The sequence below is a fragment of the Macaca mulatta genome, chromosome 4, assembly GCF_049350105.2.
Source record: "Macaca mulatta isolate MMU2019108-1 chromosome 4, T2T-MMU8v2.0, whole genome shotgun sequence".
NCBI lineage: Eukaryota > Metazoa > Chordata > Mammalia > Primates > Cercopithecidae > Macaca > Macaca mulatta.
In genome coordinates this window covers 96832974-96854172 of record NC_133409.1, presented here as the reverse complement: position 1 = coordinate 96854172, position 21199 = coordinate 96832974, and the positions used below count along the sequence as shown (strand labels likewise).

General features: G+C 40.9%; 1 protein-coding gene across 1 annotated transcript; it reads left to right on the top strand.

Annotated features, from left to right (window-relative positions):
- Positions 1-2262: 2262 nt before the first annotated feature.
- PM20D2 (peptidase M20 domain containing 2) lies at positions 2263-20169 on the top strand. Its single transcript, XM_001095121.5, has 7 exons — positions 2263-2804; positions 5440-5588; positions 10221-10363; positions 11945-12099; positions 15543-15678; positions 19340-19447; positions 19662-20169. The coding sequence occupies exons 1-7, from the start codon at positions 2340-2342 to the stop codon at positions 19814-19816; spliced, it is 1311 nt and encodes a 436-aa protein (XP_001095121.1). The 5' UTR covers positions 2263-2339; the 3' UTR covers positions 19817-20169.
- The last annotated feature ends 1030 nt before the right edge of the window (positions 20170-21199 follow it).

The following is a 21199-nucleotide window of genomic DNA, read 5'->3' as shown; positions in this document are numbered from 1 at the left end:
CACATAAAGGACTGAGAAGTCTAGGAAGAAGTGTAACAATGTCTATTGGTAGTCAGTGTAGTTTAGTGGTTAATTGCTGCCATTACTCAATTAGTTTATTAGATTCAAGAAGAATAATCAGCCAACAAATACTTATTAACATGGAGGAAACGCTGACCATAAGATGTTAGGTGCTGGGGAATGCAGTGGGAAAACAAAAGAGTTTAAAGGCTGGAGGGGAAGATAAACGGTCAGCAAGTTTTCAGAGTTTATCAGATAAATGAATTCAAGAGTGCGAAATACCATGGGCAAGAAATACAAGGTGTCAACAGTAGAAACTGAATACATACACGCCTGTGGGCATGTATACCCATCCACCCACATATATACACAAGGAACAGAACTTGAAATGAATCTGTCTTTCCTCCACCTCAAGTGGCAGCTTTGTTAATTCCTGCAAAGCAATATAAATAGCAGCTTCTCTGAAATTATATGCATCCCTTTTCTGTTGCTGTTTATTGATGCCTGAGGAGGGCAAACATGGGTTCTACTGATGTCAGCAGGCAGAGTTGCTGCAGTAAAATTTATTCAAAATGAGTGATTGTTGTGGGTTCTGATTTGAATAGATAAGCTGTAGATGCATTTATGAATTTGCATGTCTGTTTACATAAGCAATAGACCATGGTGGCTGAAAGTCCACCACTAGAGGCTGACTCTGGCTTCTGTTCTACAGTGGGTCCACTAGTTACTAGCTCTATAACCTTGGATATACATCTGTGAAGTGAAGATAAATAACCACATTAACAACCTCATAGTTTGCTGTGAGGATTAAATGAGTTAACACATGCTAAGCCCTTGGAACAGTGCAGTGCCTGGCACAGAGTAATTGCTCTACAAATGTCATACTGCTTTTGCTCTCCAATCCCCCCACCTTTTTTTTAGCCAACTAACTGAGCAGGATAATATTGAATCTCGTGGATACAGGGGAAATTTTCGTCAGCAGAATACCAGAGAAAGATTTATTAAGTATCACCAAGGGGGCCCAGGAATTTAATAACACATTTGTTGTTTTTAGAGCTGAGTTTTTGTTAGAGTGTTAACTGAGAAAGAAAGTGTTTGCAGACGCAAATGGAATGTGACATTTACTCTGGTATTATTAGCATATAGAGTAGTAAAAACAGTAGTTGATAGTCTTCCTGCATGTTAGTTTCCTTTAGACTTATTTTCAAAATATACATTTGGTTTATCACAACATATTGTGTCCCACTTAACATAGTTGAGACAAATTAAGGAAAGATGATAGGGTATGAAGAGCTGATAGAAGCTTTTAATATGTGGGAAACCTCAGAATATAAACATCTACAGTGTTATTAATAGGCATATCGTCAACAACAGTTTTTCAGACTTTGTGCTTCACTCTGGAGAAAAACAAGAGCATCACATCTTGAATTTTTTCATTGGGTAATTAAAAAACCCAGTTATAATGTAACACCAGCTGAACATATCATGTTAGTGGAGTTCAGCATCAATTAAAATTATTAACGAAACCCGTCATATGTTCCTTTTCAAAGCTGTTCAAGACAACTGTCCAAATCAACAAAACAGTATGAATATTTATTACCATAAATCTTTTAACTCTTTGGTTTTAACTCATTTCAAATTTTTAGTTCTACTCTATTCAAATAAATTATTATATAATAGCTAATACATACCAAGAGCTTACTGCATAATCTAGCTGCTGTTCCAGACAGTAACTAATGAGAAAACTGTAGAGAGTAGCTGCAGCTTTTAGTAATACAACCTCAAGAAGAAAGTGGGGGCAGTACCGAAACTTACGTATAGTACCGTCCTTAGTACAGCATTGACACTGATGGCCTCCTTCAGGAAATACAAACCTGGTGAGGTTTTTAATTACTAATGCTAGAGAGTGGCGTTTTTCCGAGGACTATGTTCCACTTGGTCTGTCTCTGATGGCTATTAACTAATAAAACCGTTCTCATTCTGCTGCTGTGGGAAGTAAGCAACAACGGAAAAGTAAGCGATAATCTTAGAGCATAACTCAGAAGGCCAGAGCAGCCAAGGAGGTGGTAGAGTCCCGAGCCCCGCCTTCTCCACAGCCCCCCCAAAAACCCCACAGCGGGGCAGAGCGCCTGGCAGGGTGCCAGCGGCCGCCAGCGTTTCCCGCGGGGCGCCGGGGGCGGCCCCGGGACTGGAGGCGGCGCCTCGGGAGCTGTGTGGTGGGCGGCGGGCGGGCGTGCTCCGCCGGGGTCTTGGAGGCCGCTGGGCGCGTGCGCGGGCGGTTGCTACCTGCAGCCGAGCGAGGGAGCGAGAGGGCACCGAGAGCAGCTGGCTCGAGCAGCATGAGGCCAGGAGTGGAGCGGTCCGTGGAAGGGGGCGCATACGATGGCAGCTCCGAGCTGGAGCTACTGAAGCTGCGCGCGGCGGAGTGCATCGACAAGGCGGCCGAGCGGCTGGGGGCCCTGAGTCGCGCGATCTGGAGCCAGCCCGAGCTGGCCTACGAGGAGCACCATGCCCACCGCGTGCTGACGCACTTCTTCGAGCGGGAGCCGCCAGCCGCCTCCTGGGCAGTGCAGCCGCATTACCAGCTGCCCACGGCCTTCCGCGCCGAGTGGGAGCCGCCGGAGGCCCGGGCGCCGAGCGCCGCGCCACGCCCGCTGCACCTGGGCTTCCTCTGCGAGTACGACGCGCTGCCTGGCATCGGCCACGCCTGCGGCCACAACCTCATCGCCGAGGTCGGGGCGGCGGCCGCGCTGGGCGTGAGGGGGGCCCTGGAGGGCCTCCCCAGGCCGCCTCCGCCCGTGAAGGTGAGGTGGGGCCCGGGTGCGGGACCCCATCCGACTGCCCGGGAAGGGCGGGACCCTGGTGCGTCCCGCGCGTCTCGGTGCCCTTCCGCCCGTGACAGGTGTGTGCGGGACCGCGGTAAACCTAAGGGCCTCGCCTCTGCGCAGGAGCAGAGCTGAACCGCCAGTCAAAGTCGGTTCGCGTTGCTGACCTAGCAACATCTTGCAGATTATTGTTTCCTCCTCTCTCGTTGTAAACAGCTCTGCTGAGTTGTTCCCTTAGGAAAGAACTTACACCCAAGCCTGGTGTGTATTACGGGTTATTTTTGGTAACTGAGAGGCCACCGCAATTTGCTGACAAGGTTGTGCCATCAATCCCAGAAGGAAATAACTTTTTGTAGGGAATCGTACGGCCCCTTTTTATTCGTCTCCAAATCTTTTGTTTGTGGCAGTCCTGGGAAATGTTGTGATCCAAGTCATTGGTATTTAGATAGGAATTTTCAGTCGCTAAACCACCAAACCCCTAGAAGTATACAAATAGAGGGGAAGTGAATGAGCATTATACATAGATGCTTAATATATCCTTAAGTCTTAATTTTTATTTTGTCTTATGATTTTAAGAAATATCTCGTCTTTTTAAACGGGGAAATGTCGTTTATGTTTTTCGTGGGGCAAGTTTAATCCTGTGTTACTCTGTTTTTCCAGATGGTATATTCTACACTGTGAGCTAAGATTCAGTCGTCATTCAGGTTAAGGGGAAAAGAAATGTTTTATTTTCATACTCTTTAGCTCATTTTCCCCAGTGTCGGTAACCTTCCTCTTTTATCCTAACACTACATCTTTTGTGGCTTTTTCACTTTAGTTGCCTTCTCTTTTCTGTCTCTGGGGGCTTGTTTTTGTATTTGTTAGGTTTTTGTTTGGGTTGGGGGGAGCATCCTTTGCCATGTCACAAAATACTGGAAAGATTTCGCTTCAACCGCGTTTCTGAAAGGTTCTGAGTAGTCAGCGAGAGGCACATCGTATGTAATGAGTTAAGGGTTAAGAATGAAGAGCTGTGGGCGGATCAGTTGAGGTCTGGAGTTCGAGACCCGCCTGGCCACCATGGTGAAACCCCTGTGTCTACTAAAATACAACAACAAATAACTGGGCATGGTGGCTCACGCCTGTAATCCCAGCTACTTGGGAGGCTGAGGCAGGAGAATCGCTTGAACCCAGGAGGCAGAGGTTGCAGTGAGCCGATATTGCGCCACTGCAGTCCAGCCTGGGCGACAGAGCGAGACTCCGTCTTAAAAAAAAAAAAAAAAAAAAAAAAAGCAGCTTCATGTCAGAGTTTGAGCACTGTAGAACCGCTAGAACCACCAAAAAAAGCTAGACTTTGGGAAATTGTAATACACTTTTTTTTTTTTTTTGGAGAGCCTCATTCTGTCGTCCAGGCCCAGTGCAGTGGTGCTATCTCGGCTCACTGCAACCTCCACCTCCCGCGTTCAAGCAATCCTCATGCCTCAGCCTCCTGAGCTGGGATTACAGGTGCGTGCCACCATGCCCAGCTAATTTTTGCATTTTTTAGTAGAGACTGGATTTAGCCATGTTGGCCAGGCTGGTATCGAACTCCGGACCTCAGGTAATCCGCCCGCCTTGGCCTCCCAAAGTGCTAGGATTACAGGCCTGAGTCACCGCTCCCAGCCCACACTTCTAATTTCAAATGGTTGTTCTCAGTTTTAGCAAGGTTAAGTTTTTAATTATCTGAAAATGGAATTTAAGTTGATTTCCTTTCCAAGCCAAGACTTTTTTCCAGCTTGTTTCATTGTGTTCTTATACATGATCTTGAAAATATATTAGTTGTTTATTTTGATTTTTAAAATTGTTTGAAGAAGTTAAACTTAAATATCAAAGTAAAATGTTTATTCTGTAAAGTTCTCTTTTGTTTAATTAGGTGTTTGGTGACCAATAAATCTGCCTGGTTGAACTGGTGGAATCGAATTAGTAAGTTTGTGTAATAGTTGGCTGTTTCTAACTATGGCATTAAGACTTGTTTAATGTTCTTCATAAAGGATTAATGAGTTAAGAGTTTTAAAGTAGGTAGCCCAGTAAAGAATCAGAGTTGAGGCCAGAAGGTCAGGACATCTAATCCTAATTCTGCTTGAAGACTTGCTCTGTGACCTGGGGCAAGACACTTCACTCAATTCCTCAAAAACACCCCCTGTAAAATGATGATAGAGATCGCCCACCTACCTCACAGGGTTGTTGTGAGGATAAGTAGTAAGTTACCAGAAAGTTCCTGACCTATAAAGTACTTAAGAATAATTATATACATACACTGAAAGGCTTAGTCGAGAGGAAGCTTTATGAAACAAATTTGGAGGAACTAAACTTACAGTATTTTTTTTTTTATCTTTGCCATTAGTTGACTTGTAAAATTGGGAAAAGCTTTTTATAGTGTCTTTAGTACATACTTTGCACCAAGTTGGTATAACAGTGTACATTTTGTGATTAATTTAGCACCATTTTTTGATGCCCACTGCGTAAGCGTCATAGAACAAAACCTCTCAATAGGTTAAGGACTTTAATGTAGATTGTGAATACATATGCAAGTGAACCTGTTTGATGTTTTCCTATGAGGATTTTGTTGTTTTTCCCTGACATGAGTATTTCTTTCTAGGTAATTGTCCTGGGAACCCCTGCAGAAGAAGATGGTGGTGGCAAAATTGATTTAATTGAAGCAGGGGCTTTTACAAATCTTGATGTTGTTTTTATGGCCCATCCATCACAAGAGAATGCTGCTTATCTACCAGATATGGCTGAACATGAGTAAGTAATCAAGTTGAAGATAAACTTCTTAGGGGAACACAGGTTATAGAATACTCTTATGTCTAAACCAGAGATGAAGACTCATTTGTACATTTAAGAAGTAAATTGAAAGACAATAACAAGATGTCTTGATCTATGGAGTGACATTTGGCAAGCCTCTTTTAATTGAGATTCATTATGGTGTTCATAATTGGAGTATTAAAGTAGTAGCACTTAGAAACCATAGGAATAACATGTTGACAAGTTCTCTTTTGAACTGTCAATAGTCTGGTGTCTGGAAAACATCTGTCCTTTGATATAAAGTTGTCTTTGCAACTGAATAGATTTGCAAGAGATCGTTCTATTAGATATGGGAAGAAAACACCCTTCTCCATTTTATTTACTTTAATTTGAGTTCTTTGCAAAGAGGATAAATTATGTCCTGAGAGAGAATATGGAACATGAGTAGCTGTGATTTTTGTGGAACTTCTCATTCTGTGCTTTTCCGATTTGTCTGGTACTGAATCCTTTTATTTGTCTGTCTTTATGTTGAAGAACTCACTTTTTAGTACCTAGGAGCATACATCATTGAAGTGGTTTGGATTTTTTATACCAGAAATTTCAACCATAGTAGTAACCATAGTATATCGGGGAAAAATCCCACCCCCGATATTTATCATGGGTTCTTTTCTATTTCGTAGGCGTCTCGGATGGTTTGAGAAATAAAGGGAAAGAGCACAAGAGAGAGAAATTTAAAGCTGGGTGTCCGCTCGGAGAGCCGTAAAACCAGCAAGTTTTTATTAGCGATTTTCAAAAGGGGAGGGATTGCATGAATAGGGTGTGGGTCACAGAGATCACATACTTCACAAGGTAATAAAATATCACAAAGCAAGTGGAGGCAGGGTGAGATCACAGGACCACAGGATGGGGCAAAATTAAACTTGCTAATGAAGTTTCGGGCACACATTGCCATTGATAACATCTTATCAGGAAACAGGGTTTGAGAGCAGACAACCTGTATGACCAAAATTTATTAGGCGAGAGTTTCCTCATCCTAATAATCCTGGGAGCGCTATAAGAGACCAGGGCTTATTTCATCCCTTTGGCTTCGACCGTAAAAGGCGGCCACCTTAAGGGGGCCGTCTATAGGCCTACCCTCAGGCGCATTCTCTTTCTCAGGGATGTTCCTTGCTGAGAAAAAGAATTCAGCGATATTTTTCCTATTTGCCTTTGAAAGAAGAGAAATATAGCTCTGTTCCGTCTGGCTCACCGGTGGCCAGAAGTCTTATCTCTCTTGTTACCTGAACATTGCTGTTACCCTGTTCTTTTTTCAAGATGCCCAGATTTCATATTGTTCAAACACACATGCTCTACAAACAATTTGTGCAGTTAATGCAATCATCACAGGGTCCTGAGGTGACATTCATCCTCCTCAGCTTACAAAGATGACAGGATTAAGAAATTAAAGACAGGCGTAGGAAATGACAAGGGTATTGATTGGGGAAGTGATGAGTGTCCATGAAATCTTCACAATTTATATTCAGAGATTGCAGTAAAGACAGGTGTAAGAAATTATAAAAGTATTGATTTGGGGAACTAATAAGTGTCCATGAAATCTTCACAATTTATGTTCCTCTGTCACGGCTTCAGCCAGTCCCTCCGTTTGGGGTCCCTGACTTCCCACAGCAATAGTAGTTAATGGTCCAGGCACAAGGAGCCACTGCTTAGCTGCTTCAGCAAAACCGTGTGTTTTCCTCAGAAGTAGCTGGTACCTAAGGAGTGATGGCAGAACCATCACAGCAGTGCTTCTAGATTGTACCCAGGTATCCCACCTCTTAGCACCTTTCCAGGCCCTGTTTTCAATCATTTTAACTATTAGGATATCTTCCTTCTTATCACTGGGAATTGGTACTGTGACAGTAGGAGGAATCTTTGAACTTTGGTTTCAAGGATAGTGGTAAACTAGTCCATCTCTAGAAAACAATGGGATTAGAAATTTCTGCCCTTGCCTTTGACTAGAAGGGGCCTGCATATGCAGGCAGGCTCTGCAGCTCATTACCCTTCTGGGACTTAGGGTTAGGCGTCGTGGTCTTGGTTCTGAAGTTAGCGCACTTGACCCCAGGCCTCCTTTTAGTGTCTGCCTTCTTAGCTTTCTCATTGATCATCTCTCTCTGTTTTTTTTTTGAGACTGAGTCTCATTCAGTTGCTCAGATTGGAGTGCGGTGGCGCGATCTTGGCTCACTGCAACCTCTGCATCCCAGGTTCAAGTGATTCTCCTTCCTCAGCCTCCCAAGTAGCTGGGATTACAGGCATGCACCACAGCGCCCAGCTGATTTTTATACTTTTAGTAGAGACGGGGTTTCACCATGTTGGCCAGGCTGGTCTTGAACTCCTAACCTCAAGTGATCCACCCACCTCAGCCACCCATAGTGGGGTTACAGGCATGAGTCATCACACCTGGTCTTCTTTGGTCATCTTTTAAGATAGAAAAGAGAGGTCAGGCGCAATGGCTCACACCTGTAATCCTAGCACTTTGGGAGGCTGAGGTGGGTGGATCACCTGAGGTTAGGAGTACGAGACTAGCCTGGCCAACTTGGCAAAACCCCATCTCTACTAAAAATACAGAAATTAGCTGGGCATGGTGGTGGGCGCCTGTAATCCCAGCTACTCGGGAGGCTGAGGCAGGAGAATTGCTTGAACCAGGGAGGCAGAGGTTGCAGTGAGCCGAGATTGCGCCACTGCACTCCAGCCTGGCTGCCCGACAAGTGAAACTCCACCTCAAAAAAAAAGAACAAGATCAAGAATTCCTTTTTTTTTTTTTAATTACTAATCCACTTTTCTTAAAAATTCTTTTTTTTTTTTTTTTTTCAAGAGAGTCTCGTTTTGTCACCCAGGCTGGAGTACAGTGGCACAATCTCAGCTCACTGCAACCTCTGCCACTGGGTTCAAGGGATTCTCCTGTCTCAGCCTCCCATGGAGCTGGGATTACAGGTGAGCACCACCATACCCAGCTAATGTTTGTATTTTTAGTAGAGACAGGGTCACTATGTTGGCCAGGCTGATCTTGAACTCCTGACCTCAAGTGAGCCACCCGCCATGGCCTCCCAAAGTGTTGGAATTACAGGCATGAGCCACCATGCCCGACCAAAAATTTCTAATGAATAAGATAAAGCAATCCTGCTGACCACCTTTCCCAAATCCAGTCGTTTTTCTAGAGGTATGTATCCTTTTCAGAGTGTTTTTGGTGTACTTATGGGACATAAATAGAATCCTGTGTAAATTAAATTGTGAAAGGTTTTCCTCAAGTATTCCACTCAATATATTGTTCTGGCTTTTTAAAATTAAATAGTATGCTTGAAAATAATTCCATATGATCCTTTTTGTTTTTGTAATGTTTATCACCAGTTGTGATAAAATTCCAGTTTTGCCAGGCCAGGTGGCTCACACCTGTAATCACAGCACTTAGGGAGGTCAAGGCAGGAGAGTCTCTTGAGCCCAGGAGTTCATGACCAGCCTGGGCAACATAGTGAGACCCTGTCTCTACAAAAAAATAAAAAATTAACTGGGCATGGAGCACTCCTGTGGTCTCAGCTATTCATCTGTGGGAGGCTGAGGCAGAGGAGGATTGCTTGAACTTGGGAGGTTGAGACTGCAGTGAGCTGTGATCGCGCCACTGCACTCCAGCCGGGGTGACAGAGCAAGATGAGTATCCACAAAAAAATTCATTTCAAGGTCATGGTGATAAGATATATATCAAGGAAATAACAATGCAGTATCCTGAAATCTAATACATGTTTGATATTTTTACTTGATTTTTGTCCTGCTAATAAAATGTCTGGAATCAGTTAAGAAGTATCGTAAGCATTCTAAGGACTCCTGAATCTAACCCATTAAAATAAGTCCAGATTGGTTTTTTAATCATCTAAATGTGGGTACTATTAATCAGGCTTAAAAAGTGTTATCTAGGCAAGTCAATCACAGAGCTTTATAAGTAACTATTCAACACGCAATCCTTTCTCTAATCTTGTTTTTTTTTTTTTTATTGTATTAGAGCAGTTAGACTGGTGTGAGAACTATTTGTAAGTGGAGTAACAATTTATAAAAACGTAAAATATTAGTGATATAGGCATTTTGGAACATTAATAAAATATCAGATACTGCTTTAATACTAGGGTATCTTGTGATAACATTGAATATAATCTGATTTTCAGAGGTTGTCTTAACCCACTTCAAATAGTAACTCCTTTCTGTCTTTCCTGACCTTCCACCTCTTCAGACAGAATTTCTGATTTTTTGCAGACTTTTGATACAGAATCATCACAATGCTGTGTACATACATACAGGATCTATTTTTTTTTAATTTTGGTAATTTCAGCACCTGATACCATATTGCATGTTTGTTTGAATTAAATTGTGTATACATTTAATCTGTTCTCTTTTTCTCTCTTTTTTGGGAATGCTTTCTTTGTGTCAAGCACTATGTTACCTAATAATAAACTATATCTAACATAAATAAATTGTAGTGTTATTACTACAAATAATTTGCAAATCAAAAGTCCAGCAATGTGAATTAATTTTGAATAGTAGTTGGGTAATTCTGACTACTTTAGCAATAATAAGAAAAGTAATTTCAAATGATTTTTCATTTCCTAGTGTGACTGTGAAATACTATGGAAAAGCATCTCATTCTGCTGCTTATCCCTGGGAAGGATTAAATGCATTAGATGCTGCTGTGCTGGCCTATAACAATCTGTCTGTGTTCAGACAGCAAATGAAACCAACCTGGAGAGTTCATGGTATGAATGTCAAATACCTTCTATAATAGATGGTGCTTACTAGAGTTCAGTGCAGTATAATTATTTAATATTCAATTTTTAAAAATTCGGAAATATTTTTGTACTTCATATGAATATTCCGATTTTTAAGCATATTTTCAGAAATTAATGTGATAGGATACTAAGATGTTTGTCTATATATGGGTAGAAAGAGTTTCGATTATTGTACATAAATGGAATGTCATCTTTGTGTATCAAAGATAAAGGTTTTATGTAAGGAACTGTGTTCTTTCAGTGGGTGTTTGAAAATTGGATCTTGATTTTCCAGTTGTCCTCATTATTTCTTAATGATAACCAAATTTTGTCACTTCCTCAATTCAAAAAATGTATAGTAACTGCTAGTTTTATTTAAGTGCTGTTAGTCCTGAGTAATATCTTTTTTTGAGTGTTTTTTTGTTTTTGAGACAGTCTTGCTCTATTGCCCAGGCTGGAGTGCAGTGGTGCAATCTCGGCTCACTGCAACTTCCACTTCCTGGGTTCAAGTGATCCTCCTGCTTCAGCCTCCCAGTTAGCTGGGATTACAGGCAGGCGAGTACCACCACGCCCAGCTAATATTTGTATTTTTTGCAGAGATGGGGTCTTGCTATGTTGGCCAGGCTGGTCTCAAACTCCTGGCCTCAAGTGATCTGCCCACCTCAGCCTCCCAAAGTACTGGAATTATAGGTGTGAGCCACCAAGCCTGGTTCTGAATAGTGTCTTTTAAAATTATACATATGTCACCATAATATAAATACAGTCATAAAGTACTGTCTTGGAGGCACACTTCTGTTTTTTAATTTATTTCCTTATGATTTAGGAAATTGTTATATTTTGATATCTATTCTTTACCTGATTTTGCCATAGCCTGAGGTCAATTTGTAATTGTACTTTTACCAGTTTTCCTGCCTTAGTTTCTTTAAAAGGAACAAACAGGAATGTGTAGAAATACTTTTTTAAAGTAGGTCATATGACATTGGATTTTTCGTATCTATTTTAGTTAGGACTTCAAATGAATAAATCTTAATTCTTTATAATTCTAAATAAATGCATTTGTTTTGACAGTTGATAATACTTAGTGATCTTTGACCTGCATTGGTTTTTTTCTTGGCATGAAAATTATTTTTCTAGAGCTAAATGCCATTTAAAATGTTCATGGGATTCCTGAGGTAGGAGGGTAATTATAGAACCTCATACCGTTGTGGAGGTATGGTAAAATCTTTTCCAGAAAGCTTAAGATGTTACTAAGTTTTTTTTTGTGTGTGTGGTTATGTAATTTTTAAGTTTCATTATAGTCTGTAACATAATTTCTTAACATTATATAAATTCCTTTGAATGAAGTACATATGGGTAATTATTTTTTTCTTATCAGTCAAAAAATATCACCCTATGTACAGAAATTTCAGTTGTACAATGTATCAAAATCTTTGATTGGTATATTTGTGGAGCTAGTAAGTTTAAATTATTTTTCTTTATGAACATATTGGCTGAAAAACTTAATGGGTGTATTTAAGCTTAAATAAATGGTCACCAAGCTTAATTCTAGTAATTTGGTTCTTTTTATAGGTATAATAAAAAATGGTGGTGTAAAACCCAATATCATTCCCTCTTATTCTGAATTAATCTATTACTTCCGTGCACCTTCAATGAAAGAACTTCAAGTTTTGACCAAAAAGGCAGAAGATTGCTTCAGAGCTGCAGCTTTGGCTTCAGGGTGCACAGTAAGAACTTTTAAAACTTAATCTAAGTTACAATCAGAGGTATACATGTGGGCTAGTGCTGTTAGATTGAAACCTAACTTGACTCTTATTTGGTGACATGTTGAATATGCAGAATTTGTTGGCTGAATAGTTAATGTGAAAGTCTTTAATTTTTACATGTTTCACTCCTCAGTGCCTGCAACAGGGAAGATGACAGGTCATCTTACTTATATAGTAATTAGAATAATTCTGATACTTCTGTGCTAGAATCCCTGACTTTTTACAAGTTAATATTCTTCCTTGTTGGCAGTTATACTTTTAGAATTGCTCTATGTAGTTTCTATAAAGGAAACTTTGTGGCAAAATCAGCAAAAACTTTTTTTTTTTTTGGAGGGGGAGCAGGGTCTTGCTCTGTTGCCCAGGCTGGAGTGTGGTGGCACGATCTTGGCTCACTACAACCTCTGCCTTCCAGGCTCAAGCGATCCTCTCACCTCTGCCTCCCACCTCAGCCCGCTGAGTAGCTGGGACTACAAGCATGCACCACCACACCTGGCTCATTTTTGGTATCTTTTTGTGGAGACAGGGTCTCACCATGTTGCCCAGGCTGGTCTCAAACTCCTGAGCTCAAGCGATCCACCCACCTCAGCCTTCTAAAGTACTGGGATTATAGGCATGAAACACCTCGCCCAGCCAGTGAAAGCTATTTTTGAAGTTAGGATGTATGTAGTAGTGATATAAATACTATGGCTTGCTGGAATGGAAGATAAAATAGACACGTAAGTTAGTTAAGAGGTTTTATTGATTTGTTTTGTTTGTTTGTTTGTTTTTGAGACAGAGTCTTGCTCTGTTGCCCAGGCTGGAGTGCAATGGTGCAATTTTGGCTCAACGCAACCTCTGCCTCCTGGGTTCAAGCGATTCTCATGCCACAGCCTCCCAAGTAGCTGGGACTATAGGCGCGTGCCACCATACCCAGCTAATTTTTTTTTTTTTTTTTTTTGAGATGGAGTCTCACCCCAGCCCAGGCTAGAGTGCAGTGGCGTGATCTCGGCTCACTGCAACCTCTACCTTGCAGGTTCAAGCAATTCTCCTGCCTCAGCCTCTTGACTAGCTGGGATTACAGGCACGTGCCTCCACACCCAGCTATTTTTTTGTATCTTTAGTAGAGATGAGGTTTCACCATGTTGACCAGGCTGGTCTCGAACTCCTGACCTCATGATCCACCCGCCTCAACCTCCCAAAGTGCTGGGATTACAGGTGTGAGCTACCACGCCAACTGGTTTTGAACCATAAAGTTAGCAGTATTTAAATACCATTCATGTACTGCGTAAAGTGGAGTGAGTTTTAGAATTATACAAGATAAGAATCTTGCCCTGGAGGGAGCCTGTTTAGGTCTAGTTGGAGAAATAGGATCTTGACCCATAACTCTCAGCCTAGCTGATTCTATAACCTTTAGAAATGTTTAGTGTCTTTGGCCCTCCATTTTCTTGCTTGAAAAATGGAGATAATAACAGTCTATCTTAGGGTTCTTGTGAGAATTAAATGAGATAATGTTTCTGAAGGGTTTAGAGCCCAGCCTTCATTTATATTACCTTATTTTTTTCTGTTCTTATTAGTCTAGAGATGTATGATTAATTCATGTAGTAGCAGTATCTCACAGTAGCAGTAATTCTCAGAAAGCATATGTTACGTGTCCTGAAAGTAGTATGGAATGCGTCATGAGGATCAGAGGTGGGAAAGAGTGGTCTGGGGCAGTTAACCTTGGAGCAAGGTTTTGTGGAAGACTGCAGACCTGAATTGAGTTTTGAAGGGTGAATGTACTTTCAGATATGCATGGGAAGGACAGAGACTGACAGTTCTTAGGGAATATAGTCAGCAAAGATAAGAATATAAAAGCTTACGTCGTGTTGTAGTGAATAGATAAACATGTGGACAGATGTAGGAACAAAGATGTATTCTCATTTGCGACTAGAGCAGATGGGTATAGATTTAGTGAATGAAAACTATGAAGTGTCCATAGCCTAGACAGTAAAAACTAAATATTTATTCCCTTATTTATTTATAATTATAAATATTTATTTGTGAAATACGTATGCATGTGAACTATTATCATTAGGCAATATCTCAAGGCATACAGTATTCCCTTATGGTAAGGTTTGTTGTTACTGGATTTGAATCTATATTTAATTTAATTTAATTTTAAAGTTTTTTGTAGAGATAGGATCTCCCTATGTTGCCCAGACTGGTCTCAAAACTCCTGGGTTCAAGTGATCCCCCTGCTTTGGCCTCCCAAAGTTCTGGGATTGCAGGTGTGAGCCACCTTGCCTGGCCTGAATCTATATTTTAAATAATCTTTTAGTAGTTTCTTACATTTGGCTGACTTGTAAGGTCTGATTCAGTTGTCATAGTTTCTACCATAGATGTTGCTAAAAGAAATGTCATCTCTGCCATTTTATGATTGGCTTTTGCTAATATTGGTGTTATCTTTAGTTTGAGGGAATATTGCCAGTTTTCATTTAATCAAAACTGAATCTGTAAATCCACTTAACTGGGCACATAAAAGCTGCTTCCGTATCTTTATATACTGAAATTAATAAATGAGGACTGTTGTCAACCCTTCCTCATTGCAAATCTTCTACGTTTCCCTCAGAGTGCTTTTCTACCTCTCACACCAGGCAGTGATGTCAGTGTCAGTTTGCATATTGAATATTAGGAAAGCTTAATTTCTTTTTTTTGGAGACTGAATCCTAGAGCAGTGTTCCTCCGAGTGTGGTTTTTGGGTCACCTATGTCAGAATGTCTTGGAGGGTGCTGGTTAAAATAAAAATTAGGTTGGTCGCAGTGGCTCACGCCTGTAATCCCAGGACTTTGGGAGGCCGAGGCAGGCAGATCACCTGAAGTCAGGAGTTCGAGACCAGCCTGGCCAACATGGCGAAACCCCATCTCTACTAAAATACATAAACAATTAACTGGGCTTGGCGGCTAGTGCCTGTAATCCCAGCTACTTGGGAGGCTAAGGCAGAAGAATCACTTGAACCTGGGAGGCGGAGATTGCGGTGAACTGAGATCGTACCACTGCACTCCAGCCTGGGCAACAGAGTGAGACTCCATCTCAAAAATAAAATAAATAAAAATTAATAAAAATTTCTGGGCCCTCCTCACACCCTATCTAGGTGACTAAAGTTGACACTCGCTAGCTAGTACAGAGCTTGGTGACATTGTGGGGTTTAGTGTATGTGTAATATAAAAGAGATAGAGGCCTAGGAGCTCTCGTTATAGAAAATACATCTTCTTTTTTTTCTTTTCTTTTTTTCTTTTTTAAGGCAAGAGATTTGAGAGTGTTTATATCTGGAAGGGAAAGTATCTTCTCTTAAAACCTCTTCTTATTAGAGAACAATCACTGGTTTGAAAATTAGATAGTGAATTTGAGTTTTTTATTTCAAAGTTTGTTTTGCAATTTTTTATTAGGTGGAAATTAAAAGTGGAGCACATGATTATTACAATGTCCTTCCCAATAAGAGCCTGTGGAAAGCCTATATGGAAAATGGAAGAAAACTAGGAATAGAATTCATTTCAGAAGATAAAATGTTGAATGGCCCTTCAGGTAATTAAGTTCTTTTTTTAATATATTGAGCTATTTGAGGAAGAGAAATACCGTCTTTGGTTAAATTGGTTTTATTTAATGGTTTGGGAGGTAGGGAGGTACTGCTGACATTTTTAATATTTTCACAAACTTTATGATTAGGAGAAAGAAACTAATGGACTCTTAAGTGAGTGTAGAATGTCAAACGAGCCAATTTGATTTTAGAAATAGTCAACCTACATTTTAGTCTATATTCTAAATATCTTCTAATGTTTAAGTTTCTTTAGTTTTAATTGTTAAGTAAGTGGCTAAGGTGGGATATAGAATTTTAATTCATTCTCAGTCATCACTATAAGCAGGTTACTAAGTACTTAGTTATCTGGGGCATTTTCAGTTTCTGGGGAGCAACAGACAACTAGAATTGAAATAAGCATATTTGGGGTTATGTTAGTTTTTTTTCCTTTTAAAAGCATATTATTACTAACACATTTGCAAGTTAGAGATGTATCTTCTGTTTTAAAAATAGATGTTGATGAAGTAGGCCCGAAAGGACTTGGTGGTGAAATGGGGTGTCATTGTCTTTCATTAAGATAAGGAGTTCAAGAGAAAGAGCAGGTTAGGGTAAGAGGGGGTTGTTATAAACTAGTATGTTAAACTTGAGGTGCTTATAGTATTTCTAAGTAGAGCTGTTCAGTACCTGTTAAATTTAGAACCCAAAAAGATGTCTAGTTTGGAGATTTAGGAGTTGTCCATATACGAAAGGTAATAGAAGATGTCGACGAGGTTGCCCAAATACATAAAGGAAGAAGATTCCCAGAGATCAGACATTGGTAGTCAACAGTCAACAGAGTGAAAGCCAGACAATCAGGAGAGAGGAGAAGGAGAGTCATGGAAGCCAAGGGAGAACAGAACTTACCGAAGAGAAGGAGGTGTAAACATATTAGGTGCTGTAGAGACTAAATAGGATGAGTATGGTCTAGTGTCTGCTGGATTCTAGTAATTAGAAATTCACAAATTGTCTGGAAGAAAATAGTACAAGACCAGTGGTACCAGATGCTGGGTCTCACTTCTCTACCCAGTGCATTGACTGGTGAGATAGTGGAAGTAGCAAAGGAAGACTATTCTTTTTCAAGAGAGTTAGCTTTCAAGAAAAATAGAGTGGATACAAGCCTGAGGGAAATATGGAAAAGAAAATAGTTTTTGTTTTTTGTTTTTTTTTTTTGAGACGGAGTCTCACTTTGTCGCCCAGGCTGGAGTGCAGTGGCGTGATCTCAGCTCACTACAAGCTTTGCCTCCCAGGTTCACGCCATTCTCCTGCCTCAGCCTCCCGAGTAGCTGGGACTACAGGCACCCGAAACCACGCCCGGCTAGTTTTATTTTTTTTATTTTTAGTAGAGACGTGGTTTAACTGTGTTAGCCAGGATGGTCTCGGTCTCCTGACCTCATGATCTGCCCTCCTCGGCCTCCCAAAGTGCTGGGATTATAGGCATGAGCCACCGTGCCTGGCCACGAAAATAGTTTTTAAGGGAAGATACTTGAGAAGTAGATGTACTGTTTAGGAAGACGTTCAGGGAGTTCAGAGACTTTCCCTTTAGGAAGTAGCACACAGTAAGCATTGAGCTGGCAGGGCTGAGGGATTGAGAGAGAATTGCCACTGAGAGGAGTTGGCCAGGGACATCGGAGTTTCATGTTTTCTTTTGTTTCTGGACAGCATGAGCGCTCAGCTCAGCATTGAAGATCATGAATTTGTTGTTAAGGCAGTCTTCATGGTTCTCTTCTTTTACCCTAGCAGGTTTCTGCAGTCTAGCTAAAGAAGGGAAGACACACGGACAGCCCTACCCTGGGTTTGGGTTTTATATAATGGACAAATCAGTAGGATAAAGTGGCTGTGATTTTGGTATGATTTATAGGCTCTAGGGTCTAGCTCCACTAGTAAGATCTTAAAATAGGCAACAGGCTTTTTTTTTGTCCATCCTATTTTGTTTTGTTTCGTTTTCACACTCAGACTGTTTAGACTCTTTAAACACCAGAGAGGCTTTTTCCGTCCTGTTCACTGATGTCCCATCACTGTGCATCCTCAGTGTCTGGAGCCGTTTCTGGCACAGTTAAGTGCTTAGTGAATATTTTCTGAAGCAGTACTTTTATAGAGGCTACTATGCCTCAAAGTCTGGCCTCAGTCTGCATTTGCCACATAACTAGCAGCTGTGAGACTATCAGCATGTTATTTAATACCCATAAGCCTTGGTTTCTTCATATTTAAAATGGAAACTGTTCTAAATGTTAATGAGAATACATACAAAGCACTGAGGATTGTGTTTGGAATGTAGTATTCCAGATAAATGTTAGCTACTCTTTGTTACATATTCCTTTATTCTCTTACCACTCACTGTGTAGTCTAACTTTGCCTGCATGGTGTTTGACATGTAATAAACATTCAGTAAATATCCATTGAGTGAACCTAAGGCTTTGTTTTTACTGTGATTTCTTCAGCAAGAGTCTGTGTGTCAATCCTGTGAGAAGCTAGATGCACAGTCATTTCAAATACTATTTCTTGCTGTATACAGCCTCATAATCTAGTTTCTGAGATAAGCATGAACCAAATCATCCAATACATGGAAAATTAAAAAGTACTGTAAAGGACAGCAATACATCTCTGTGAGAGCCTGTCCTAGAGGAATTTCACTTTATGGGGAGGTGAAGTAAGTAAAGCTTTGCTGAGAAAATGATGCTTAAGTTGGAATTTGAAGGTTAAGTAAGAGTTACAGGGATGATGCAGGGATAGCATGTGATGGTCCTGTGACAGGGAGAGCATAGTGAGTGTCTAGAGTGGCTGGGGCATCGAGGGTAGTGGGAACGTGGTATGAGATCAGGTTGGAAAGGTAAATGAAGATTGAAAAAAAAAATCAGCAAATAGAGTAGATGCTGCTAGACCAATTAGGAAACTTTTAGTTCAGGCAAGAGATAATGATCGCATAGACTGGAGACAGGTGTTGGTGATGCAAAGAGCGTTAGGATTCTGAGATATTTGGCAGATACTGTTGATAGGTGGGGTGGAGGTGGAAGAGGAGAAAGATCATGAGTTTAACTTTAGATATGTTAAGTTTGATCTACCTTGAAGACATCCAAGAGAAGATACCAGGCTGGCAACTGGATGTATGAGCATGGAATTTAGAAGAGACTGGGAAGAGATTTGAGTTGGTGATTATTTGAAGCAATACATACGGACAAAATCTTGAGAAAGAATATACAGTGAGAAGAGAAAGGGGCTGGAATGGAGTCTCCCATAACTAATATTTCATCGTCAGGTAGAGGGGGATGTATCCCCAAGAGAGACAGAAGAAGGGGCCATCAGAGAGGCAGAAGGGAAACCATGCAAGTGCTGTGTCACAGAAGAGAAGAAAGGGAGTAAGTGACAGTGTGGAGTGCTGCCTAAGAGGGCCGGTAAAAGCCTTGAGACCAGGCAAGGACAGGTTTGCAGTGACCTTCATGAGAGATGTGACTGATGCAGGGGAGTGTGTGGCGGACTCAGTGGAAGGTGAGCCCATGAGAACACGAGCATATGGACAACTCTCCAAGAAGCTCACTTCTCTGGGTCTCTTCTAACAGGGACTGTGACTTCATAACTCAAGAATACTTAACCACATATACTTAAATAGACTTTTTTTCCTTTGTGTGTTCCAAGGATCTACAGATTTTGGAAATGTTACTTTTGTGGTTCCTGGAATTCATCCATATTTTCACATTGGATCTAATGCCTTGAATCACACTGAACAGTACACTGAAGCTGCTGGTAAGTGTTGTTGTATGTGACCGTTTTGGCACGCACACTCTTCTGTAGTAGCTGCCTTTCTGTTTAACCTACTGTTTCACTACATAACATCACCTCAGTGAATACTGCACTGTGGGGGGCAGTTGGAGAGCCAGTTGAGATACGGATAGCTAACCTGTGAAATTAAATACAGTTTAAATAAGTAAGAAGGTATTTTATTTTCTTTACCTTTTAGGGTCACAGGAAGCTCAGTTCTACACTTTGCGGACGGCCAAAGCCCTGGCAATGACAGCACTGGATGTTATTTTTAAACCAGAGTTACTGGAAAGAATCAGAGAGGACTTTAAACTGAAACTTCAAGAAGAACAGTTTGTAAATGCAGTAGAATAGAAGGAAGACTTAGGGACCGCTTATAAATCAAGAAGATGTGATGATTTTTTTCTTTTAATCTCTTTTAATGAAGGCATGCTTGTTTTTTAATCTTAAAGGAGGTCAAATTCTTTTTACCTGATAAGTGAAGACAGGGTGTGGAGAAAACATATTACCTCATATCTGAAGTGAAAATTTTTGCAAATCTACTCGATGGGATTATGATATTACAGGAGCTGATATGTGATGCCATTTCTTTTCTTTCCCCCCACAACCACTCACCTTCACAGTAGTGATACCATTTCTTAAACTACCTGGAGGATACATGGCATCATTTTAATAAAATATTTTAATAAATCTTTTTATAAGCCTTACATGTTGTCTGTATTTTTAAAAGCTTAAGAGATTTCAAACCTTGTATTCAGAATTGACACCTATGAGAGTGTTTTGTGGTATAGGGTGGTAAACTTGTTCTCTAATCGTGTATTATTCCTCTACCAGATTGTATATTTGAAGCCAGTATCTTTCTTTTTTTTTTTTAAGACAGAGTCTCGCTCTGTTGCCTAGGCTGAAGTATAGTAACATGATCTCGGCTCACTGCAACCTCTGCCTCCCAGATTCAAGTGATTGTCTTGCCTCAGCCTCCCGAGTAGCTGGGATTACAGGTGTGTGGCGCCATGCCCAGCTAATTTTTGTATTTTCAGTAGAGACAGCATTTCACCATGTTGGCCAGGCTGGTCTCGAACTCCTGACCTCAGGTGATGCACCCGCCTTGGCCTCCTGAAGTGCTGGGATTACAGGCATGAGCCACCACACCCGGCCTGCCAATGTCTTTTTAATACACACGTGTGTTGGTATTTTTAAATTGTTACAGTGTCTAGCATATTGCTTACTCTGAATATTCAGTACTTTTTGATTAAGCAAATATTGCTTCCTTGCTTGGAATCATCAAAGTTTAAAGTAGCTTCGTGGATGGACCATGATCCTAAGATGAGTTTTAATTGTGATTATAGTCATCTCTTGTACAGCCTGGAGAAGAAAAGATATACTTACTACTTTGCTTTGGGTACACATAAGAAAACCTCTTTTTAAAAAAAACTTTTTATTTTTTTACATAATAGAGACAGGGGCTCACTATATCTTCCAGGCTGGTCTCAAACTCCTGGGCTCAAGCAATCCTCCTGTCTTGGCCTCCCAAAGTGTTGGGATTTCAGGTATGAGACACCACACCTGCCCATTTTTGTTTTGTTTTTTAATGGGCAGGTTCTTGCTCTGTTTCCCAGGCTGGAGTGCAGTGGTGTAATCACAGCGCACTGCAGCCTCGAACTCCTGGAGTCAAGCAGTCCTCCTACCTCAGCCTCTTAAAGCACTGGGATTACAGGCTTGAGGCACTGCACCTGGCCC